The following is a 10,142-nucleotide window of genomic DNA, read 5'->3' as shown; positions in this document are numbered from 1 at the left end:
AACATTGTAACCAAATCATTCATTTAATAGTCTTTCATTTACAATGAGTTCTCCAATGATGAGAATCTCTGGCTCGCGAACGGGGGTCTCGGGATATCTTAAAATGTTTTTTTCTAAACCAGACAACGCTTTCATTGTTAAAACCTGGCATCTGTTAACAATTTAATGCCTGCAAGCCACGTGCCTGTCCTTTGTTTCCAAGATAAGTGGTGCCATGGCCGATGTGACCTCTGTCCAGTCTATGTCTTCTGTCCATGGTCCATCCCATTACTCTTCCCATTTTTTTCACGTCACTGAATCTTTCCTACATTTTTCATCCTGCAACATTTCCCTTTATTCGTCCTTCTTATTCCTAAGAACCATTAGTATCACCTATGTAACCCAAGCGCCCAACTGTGTCCAGTGCATGTTCCACTCTGTCCGGCTCCCGCCACCGATTTGTCCACCAATTTTAGACGTTGGTATTGATCCATTTAGCTGCTTTGATGTTTCAGCAAGGGTTAAATAGTTGCTACTATTCAGTATTTAGTACCCATCTTTATCTGTCAACTTCTTGGCCAATTTACTTGGTGGGGAGACATGAGACTTCTACTTATCTAGATGTCTGATTTATCTAGTAGGACAGCGTAGAGCGTGTGATGGCACCAACCTTATCTGTGATGTATGGAGGAGATATCTTGTCTCTTTGTAATCTTTTTGTCTTTTTCCTACACTCGCAGGAAGTTGATATTCTCGATATCACCCTAATAAGAGACACTCGGAGGGGGAAATATGCCAAAATTCCAAAGGTAAGGTTGGTGCATGAATCTAATGCCAATGAAGCTTTAATGATTGTGTCACCCTACTGTAAAGTCATGGGAGTTCTTAAAAAGTTATTCCCAGGATGGTAATCCCTAGAAAAGGAGATAACGGATTGTGGGCCTTGTCTATGAAGTTGTTGGAGAAAGTCTAGTACAGTGCTCCGCTATCTCTAGACGTCCCGTAGACCATGAATTGCAGAGAGGTTGGGCATGCGCACCTCCACCTTGTTGGAGAACCTAGTTTTTGTGAAGGTTTCCAACCTCTGGAGCGATCTTTCAGATAGGGGATAACTTACTATCTCAGGGATAAAGTCCTCCAATATTGACACTCTCTAATGTGTATGGGGACGCCGTCCAATTGATCGTCGGGAGAGATGTCGATCGCGCTTGTCCAGCTCCGCGCTGCCGATTGCATTGTTCTCCTCAAGATAAGCCGCTGTCCGACGTGTCAGCCGACTGCTTTCTTGTAGGAGCACTCAGCCGAATGATCTATCCAGTATCTGGGAGAGCAGGCCAAGATGGCTGTCATCGAAAGCATCAAGCTATTGAATGTGTATGGCGGGATTAACCCTTTAATTATAGGTTACCAAAGGCTTGAGCAAACGAAAAACAAGATGCTCCCATCCCTCCTTCATCCTGTGCTCAAGGGGCGCATGGTTTTGCCTATTGCATTGATGTCGGTGTCTAATTGATGGAGGTCAATTAACAAGAACTTCAACTAAGTGCGGCTACCTCTCGAGTCATTAAACCATATTGGGCTAAGAATTATGAATACTGGAGAATACTGGACCCTCTGTTACCAAAAAACGGAAACTAGATCATAGGAAAATGTCTTTCTGTGGAAATGGTAATTGTAGGTTGCATTGATCAGATGGTACTGCCGGTCATGTGTTTCGGTGGTTTCGCTCAGCTTCCTCTTAGACCACGAGCAGCGTTGTCTTCAGTCTCCCATAGCCAACTGAACAGTTACTCGAATCTGCCGCTGCCAGCCCCACTGGACCGGAGTTACCGAATGTCTATGGATCACATTACATCTAATGGGAAAGTGGGGTGAGCATGAACAGCAGCATATAGAGCTGCAGCGCTTCCTGCCTGCATAGGTGTGCATCGATCTCCGTGTTTTAGCAGTTCTTTACCTTTAACTGAATTCTGGGTCTCCAAAAGTGGGATTAAAAAATGTTGTCCACCTTTTTTCAGATAATTTTTTTTTTTACTTACATGCGTGCATTTAGGGCTAAAAATAATTTTTGCAATTGGGTTTTATTAAAAAATGTTGCACCGTTTGCCTCCAATATCCTCAGCATCACACTGTTTATTTTTGGCTGAGAATCGATCAGTGAGCTCGTTCACTTGTAATGACGGGAGAGTTTGTAACTCTTTTATCTGTCTGAACTCCTCTCAGCCGATTTATGACCACAGACCACGTCAAAGTTGAATGTGCCTGGAAACAAAAAGCCTGTAAAAACCAAACGGTGCAAAATTTGTAAGGAAACCTAATTGCAAAAATGATTTGTAGCCCCAAATACATGCATTTAAGTTGCATATGCATCTTAATATAAAAAAAAGTATGCATATAAAAAAATTGTCCCTTTAATACAGTTTGTACAATACTAACAACTTGCCTATGAAATAAAATGAGGTCAATGCAGTGATGTGTATAAAGCACATAACTGACATAATAGATAGCCGGGAAGCAGCGGTGAGGATCTTTGTGTAACAGCCTCCCCCTAATAATGAGGTTTCACAATAAGAAGGAAACAACTTATTATGGAGGGTGTCAGGTCTGTTCTGCAGAGTTTTGGCGCCATCTGTTGTTGAGCAGTAGTACTACATTTGTACCAGTGTATTGTAAAACACATCTCACAAGGACAAATTAAAGGGACAAGGTGACTCTGATGACTAGTCCAAGAGGCAGGTCCCCTCCAGCTTCTCACATAGGGAGAGAACTATCAATATACGTGGACCGTAAGAAGATTGGGTAGGGAAATACCTCTATTATAACTCGTCCCCGGCCTTGGTAAAGTATGTCTGTAATAACAGAACCGGCCCCTGATAAATCAGCTAATGGGGTTCACTTTAAATAGGATCAGTCACCAGATTTCATAAATAAAAACTTCTCAAACTTTTAAATATATATCTTAGACCAGATGAAGCTGGTGTACTTATTTTGAGAGGAAAAAGAATGTTTCCAGATCTCATAATGTAAACTGTATAAATTATTAACCCCACCCGCCAAGGCCAATGTTCAATATTGGGGCTTTATAGGAGGAATAAGATGGCAGATCTACTGGATGTGGAACAAGCTCAGCAACATTAATGCAGACCTGAAGTAGGACAATCTATTGCAATCCCTATGCTCAAAAGGGGTTAAACATACCATGGACCTGATGAGGCCAGTGTACTTACTTTGATAATTCATGTGAGAATGCCAGTATAATCCTTACTGAAAGTCTAAACTCAATCTTTTCCCTCCTATCCTGATTGACAGCTCCTCAGTGTCCCTCCTCCCTGCTGAGATCTCTCATTGCTCACTGTAGTGCCATCTGATGTATTTCCTATAAAATGTAATAGATTCTTATATTTAAAGGTTTCCCGGTGTGTTGTGAGCCAGAAAAACAGTAACATGTAAAGGTACAGTACAGACCAAAAGTTTGGACACACCTTCTCATTTAAATATTTTTCTGTATTTTCATGACTATGAAAATTGTACATTCACACTGAAGGCATCAAAACTATGAATTAACACATGTGGAATTATATACTTAACAAAAAAGTGTGAAACAACTGAAAATATATCTTATATTCTAGGTTCTTCAAAGTAGCCACCTTTTGCTTTGATGACTGCTTTGCACACTCTTGGCATTCTCTTGATGAGCTTTAAGAGGTAGTCACCGGAAATGGTTTTCACTTCACAGGTGTGCCCTGTCAGGTTTAATAAGTGAGATTTCTTGCCTTATAAATGGGGTTGGGACCATCAGTTGTGTTGTGCAGAAGTCAGGTGGATACACAGCTGATAGTCCTACTGAATAGACTGTTAGAATTTGTATTATGGCAAGAAAAAAGCAGCTAAGTGAAGAAAAACGAGTGGCCATCATTACTTTAAGAAATGAAGGTCAGTCAGTGCGAAAAATTGGGCAAACTTTGAAAGTGTCCCCAAGTGCAGTTGCAAAAACCATCAAGCGCTACAAAGAAACTGGCTCACATGAGGACCGCCCCAGGAAAGGAAGACCAAGAGTCACCTCTGCTTCTGAGGATAAGTTTATCCGAGTCACCAGCCTCAGAAATCGCAGGTTAACAGCAGCTCAGATTAGAGACCGGGTCAATGCCACACAGAGTTCTAGCAGCAGACACATCTCTACAACAACTGTTAAGAGGAGACTTTGTGCCGCAGGCCTTCATGGTAAAATAGCTGCTAGGAAACCACTGCTAAGGACAGGCAACAAGCAGAAGAGACTTGTTTGGGCTAAAGAACACAAGGAATGGACATTAGACCAGTGGAAATCTGTGCTTTGGTCTGATGAGTCCAAATTTGAGATCTTTGGTTCCAACCACCGTGTCTTTGTGCGACGCAGAAAAGGTGAACGGATGGACTCTACATGCCTGGTTCCCACCGTGAAGCATGGAGGAGGAGGTGTGATGGTGTGGGGGTGCTTTGCTGGTGACACTGTTGGGGATTTATTGAAAATTGAAGGCATACTGAACCAGCATGGCTACCACAGCATCTTGCAGCAGCATGCTATTCCATCCGGTTTGTGTTTAGTTGGACCATCATTTATTTTTCAACAGGACAATGACCCCAAACACACCTCCAGGCTGTGTAAGGGCTATTTGACCAAAGCAAAAGGTGGCTACTTTGAAGAACCTAGAATATAAGACATATTTTCAGTTGTTTCACCCTTTTTTGTTAAGTATATAATTCCACATGTGTTAATTCATAGTTTTGATGCCTTCAGTGTGAATGTACAATTTTCATAGTCATGAAAATACAGAAAAATCTTTAAATGAAAAGGTGTGTCCAAACTTTTGGTCTGTACTGTATATCCCCCCCCCCCAAAAAAAATCTTTTTATCTTTATTTTTCTATTTGTTTTGTTCCAGGATTCTCGCATGAGAGAAATATTAGGATTTGCAGGATCTGAGCAGCGCCCTGAAGACAAGCTGGTAACCGTTGTGTATGGGAGCGACCTTGTGAATATTAACTTCCTGAATTTCATGGCTATTCAGGAGGACACGGCTAAGGTACTGCGCTGTGGATGTGTGCACTGTGCTTCCGATTTGCATTCCTATATGTTGCTTTTCTACATTGTTTTTTTTGTTTGCATTTTTTGCAGATTTGGACAGACGGACTTTTCAAATTGGCAACGAATATATTAGCACAAAATTCATCTCGGAACACATTCCTTCAAAAGGCGTAAGTTCTCCACCTCTCCCGAGCTCTGCGCATTACGCTACATCCGTGATGCTTCTGTACTTGCCTCCTTTTACCGTTGACTTTATAGGATGGTTTATACCAATGATACCTTTGTCTCCTCTTATCTCAGATACACCAAACTAAAGTTGCAGGTCAATCAGGATGGAAGGATCCCAGTGAAGAAGTGAGTGATGCAACCTGTTACTTCCGAAAAAGATGATTTTTCTACCGTATGTAAGGATCAGGCGTGTTAAAGGGATTATCCACCTTTTGGACACTTTTTTTTAGTATTAAGTGCATGTATTTTTTGCTAAAAATCACTTTTGTAGTTGGATGTCTTTCAAAAATGTTGCACTTTTTGCTTTGAATAGCTTCTATGTTGCACTGGCAATTGCTGGATTCAGAATCAGTTAACTGAGAATCCATCAGTGAGCTCCAATGGTAGAGTTTGTAACTCTTTAATCTGTCTTTTTTAGCTCCTCTCAACTGATTTATGACCAGTTGAATCTGCAAGCAAGGTAACAAAGAACCTGTATAAGCAAAGCGGTGCAACAATTTTTAATGAAACTTCATTGCAAGAAAATTTATTTTTAGGTGCAAATGCATGCATGTAAGATAGAAAAAAAAATGTCCCCAGAACTGTACACCTACCCCCTTTAAATTTCAACACCCGATCAAGAAATTGAAAGCACATGCACTTTTGTCCGAACCAAGCATTAGTGTATGGAGTCTAGATATATAGTGATCAGACAAACAAGCATTTGTTGAAGATGTATGGACATTTTCAAATTCCCCATTTATATGACTGTGTAGCCCTTTAAAAGATAATTCTTTCAATCCCTTTATAACCCTAAAGTTCTGCTCCAGCAGTGAGAAATTGTGTTTTGAATTGCATTGGGGTGTGAGGATGCACTTACAGCTTCTTTGCATGCACTGTTTTCCTACCTAGCAGCACTTGCCACTCGTTGTTTGACAGGTTGTTTGTTCTACTTCACTGGCCACTGACCTGTTAATCAGCCGGGAGGGAGGAGTGCTGTTAGGTAGGGAAAACAGTGTATTCAGAGAAGCTGTAAGTGCATCCTCCCTCTCCAATGCACTTCCAGAATGAATTTCGAAAAATGATTTCACATTGCTGGAGCAGCACTTTGGGGTCATAAGGGGATAGACTAGCTTTTCTTTTATAGGGCTACACAGTTGTATAAATGGTTTGCAGGAGTGTAGGGTATTAGTTGCTCACAGGTTTCTTTTAAAGAGATTTATGACCACAGTTGAATCTGCAAGCAAGGTAACAAAGAACCTGCATAAGCAAAGCGGTGCAAAATTTTTTTAATGAAACTGAATTGCAAAAAAAAAAAAGATTTTTAGACCCAAATCCGTGCATGTAAGTTATTAAAATAAAGAGTACCTAGAAGAGTTGATGAAGACAAAAGGCAATCACCAAATATTGATGATTTAGATTTCTCTTTTGTTAATTCACTTTGCATTTTCTTAATTATTAACACTTTTATTTTTTACAGCATTCTTACTCTGCAGCATTTTATCCACTCCTGCCTAAAACTTTTGTAACCAACTATAGGTGTCAGTAAATGACATGTTTTCTCACCAATGATTAGGGTGCTGTTCATACAGAGACTATGTAAATCATTCTCGATAATAAGCTGAGGACTCCCAGTTTTCCAGGCACGCTGCATTGTGTACTTTCTAATACTTTGCACATTCTTTTCTAGTATCTTGAAGATGTTTGCGGCAGACAAGAAACGAGTGGAGACCGCCCTGGAATCCTGTGGGCTGAATTTTAACAGGGTAGGATATGAAGATGAATACGTATAAAGCCATAGGGACTCGTTTTTGTTTTTTTGTTTTTCCAGATGTTGTAAAAAATGTCCCTAAAATAGCTTTCCTGGAAAACTGTATCTTGGAATGGCATGTGAGAACTGACTGATTACTCCAGTGCATGTTTCCTTACGAAAATCAATGAAAGCGAATTCTTCTGAAATGTGATTAATTGGGATTGTTGGGAATGATCGGCTTGATAGCGAGTCATAGTGCAGGGATTGGGGCAGTCCTGATGGTACGAACACTTTAGGTACAACCCAATTGCCATTGCCTGTTCCACTTGTATTAATGACAATGACCTTTATATACACAGTACAGACCGAAAGTTTGGACACACCTTCTCATTTAAAGATTTTTCTGTATTTTCATGACTATGAAAATTGTACATTCACACTGAAGGCATCAAAACTATGAATTAACACATGTGGAATTATATACTTAACAAAAAAGGGTGAAACAACTGAAAATATGTCTTATATTCTAGGTTCTTCAAAGTAGCCACCTTTTGCTTTGATGACTGCTTTGCACACTCTTGGCATTCTCTTGATGAGCTTCAAGAGGTAGTCACCGGAAATGGTCTTCAACAATCTTGAAGGAGTTCCCAGAGATGCTTAGCACTTGTTGGCCCTTTTGCCTTCACTCTGCGGTCCAGCTCACCCCAAACCATCTCGATTGGGTTCAGGTCTGGTGACTGTGGAGGCCAGGTCATCTGGCGTAGCACCCCATCACTCTCCTTCTTGGTCAAATAGCCCTTGCACAGCCTGGAGGTGTGTTTGGGGTCATTGTCCTGTTGAAAAATAAATGATGGTCCAACTAAACGCAAACCGGATGGAGTAGCATGCCGCTGCAAGATGCTGTGGTAGCCATGCTGGTTCAGTATGCATTCAATTTTGAATAAATCCCCAACTTTCAAATTTTTCCCGATTTTTCGGACTGACTGACCTTTATTTCTAAAAGTAATGATGACCACTCGTTTTTCTTTACTTAGCTGCTTTTTTATTGCCATAATACAGATTCTAACAGTCTATTCAGTAGGACTATCAGCTGTGTATCCACCTGACTTCTGCACAACACAACTGATGGTCCCAACCCCATTTATAAGGCAAGAAATCCCACTTATTAAACCTGACAGGGCACACCTGTGAAGTGAAAACCATTTCCGGTGACTACCTCTTGAAGCTCATCAAGACAATGCCAAGAGTGTGCAAAGCAGTCATCAAAGCAAAAGGTGGCTACTTTGAACAACCTAGAATATAAGACATATTTTCAGTTGTTTCACACTTTTTTGTTAAGTATATAATTCCACATGTGTTAATTCATAGTTTTGATGCCTTCAGTGTGAATGTACAATTTTCATAGTCATGAAAATACAGAAAAATCTTTAAATGAGGTGTGTCCAAACTTTTGGTCTGTACTGTATATATTTGGAAAAATTTTAATGATTTTTTTATCTAGAGTTGGTGAAAATTGATCCACAGGATCCAATCCATCTGCCACGTTATAACCTGTGCCTACTGGATGGGAGCCCTGAGAACCGCCTCCTACAGATGGGAGCCCTGAGAACCGCCTCCTACGGATGGGGGCCCTGAGAACCGCCTACTACGGATGGGGACCCTGAGAACCGCCTCCTACGGATGGGGGCCCTGAAAACCGCCTTCTACCTCCTGACATCCTCTGCTCTTCTTTTCATTAGTCGGACTGACGCAGAGTCGCATCTGCATCCCCCAGACCAGCTAATCAAAAGAAGGAAGGAGGCGGTCCTCGCGGCTCCCCTCCGTAGGAGGCGGCCTTCAGGGCTCCCCTCCGCGGGAGGCTGCCCTCAGGGCTCTCCTCCGCGGGAGGCTGTCCTCGGGGCTCTCCTCCGCGGGAGGCTGTCCTCGGGGCTCTCCTCCGCGGGAGGCTGTCCTCGGGGCTCTCCTCCGCGGGAGGCTGTCCTCGGGGCTCCCCTCCGCGGGAGGCTGTCCTCGGGGCTCCCCTCCGCGGGAGGCTGTCCTCGGGGTTCCCCTCCGCGGGAGGCTGTCCTCGGGGTTCCCCTCCGCGGGAGGCTGTCCTCGGGGCTCCCCTCCGCGGGAGGCGGTCCTCGGGGCTCCCCTCCGCGGGAGGCGGTCCCCGGGGCTCCCCTCCGCAGGCCACAGATTACAGACCGGATCCTGCTAGTTGATTCGCACCAACTCTTCCTTTTTACTGCTCCCATTCTTTTTTCACACATTGGCCACTTTCTTTCTTCTGTTAGAGTGAGTCCATCAAGCCGGAAGAATTCACACTTGACATTTTTGAGCGGTTTCTGAATAAATTATGCCTTCGCCCAGACATTGATAAGATCTTACTGGAGCTGTAAGTTGTGTTTTTTTTGCAGCAATTTTTCTTTTCTATATTTTATGTGAAATTTGTTATTGTTTTTTAATTAAATTATATAATTTTTGTCTGAAATTATAAATCTGACAATAGGCAATAAACTATTTCCCATGATGGGAACAATGATATCAAGAGAAATGTCTTCTCATTTCTGTCCTTTTCCTCAAATTATAGTCGACTCTATGGCCAGCTTTACCAGAACCTTTTGCTGTTCGCATTTTTCCTTTTTACCACTTTTTCACATCTCCATTATTTAGCCATGATTTTTCATAGTAGGTAGGTTGAGCATATATCAACTTTTTTATCAAGCATGATCAGAATGATTCAACACATCAGCAAGTCCAGAATTTATTCTGAAAGTGAACTTTCCAACAGTTACTTTGGGGGACGGGGCCTTTATGTTCCCTCTGTCCTATGTTTGGGGGCCTCCTGATGCTGAAATTAAACAGACCAGAGAAGGATCCAGCCTGTTGAACTTCAGCGGCTGATCCTTATGTTCTCCCTGGAGATAAGCCACCATCAGAGGAGTCTAATAGCGGCACTCTTGTAGAGCGCGCAGGAGTGATCTGATCTCTCCGAGCTGAGTGCTCATGTGCACAGAGTTTTGGAAGACATGGCTGTTGGCTGAAGGATTGTTCGGCCAACAGCTATCGAATGTGTATGGGGAGGCTTCAGAAATTTGGCAAAGAAAAATCTCGATGGAATATCTGACACGTTAGGATAAATAAAACGAGGATATCA

General features: G+C 42.2%; 1 protein-coding gene across 2 annotated transcripts in view; it reads left to right on the top strand.

Moving 5' to 3' along the window:
- PLCB3 (phospholipase C beta 3) overlaps positions 1 to 10,142 on the top strand; it is a 93,632-nt gene that overhangs the window by 52,739 nt on the left and 30,751 nt on the right. For both annotated transcript variants that reach the window (XM_073658513.1, XM_073658514.1), the window contains exons 3-8: positions 720 to 788; positions 4,898 to 5,038; positions 5,131 to 5,210; positions 5,341 to 5,394; positions 6,938 to 7,013; positions 9,280 to 9,380. In XM_073658513.1, coding sequence (XP_073514614.1) covers positions 720 to 788; positions 4,898 to 5,038; positions 5,131 to 5,210; positions 5,341 to 5,394; positions 6,938 to 7,013; positions 9,280 to 9,380 — 521 coding nt within the window. The remainder of the gene's footprint in view (positions 1 to 719; positions 789 to 4,897; positions 5,039 to 5,130; positions 5,211 to 5,340; positions 5,395 to 6,937; positions 7,014 to 9,279; positions 9,381 to 10,142) is intronic.

The sequence above is a fragment of the Phyllobates terribilis genome, unplaced genomic scaffold, assembly GCF_046119375.1.
Source record: "Phyllobates terribilis strain yellow unplaced genomic scaffold, ASM4611937v1 Scaffold_13__5_contigs__length_258822181, whole genome shotgun sequence".
Lineage (NCBI taxonomy): Eukaryota > Metazoa > Chordata > Amphibia > Anura > Dendrobatidae > Phyllobates > Phyllobates terribilis.
Note: the sequence above shows the minus strand (reverse complement) of the source record. Positions and strands in the feature narration are given on the sequence as shown.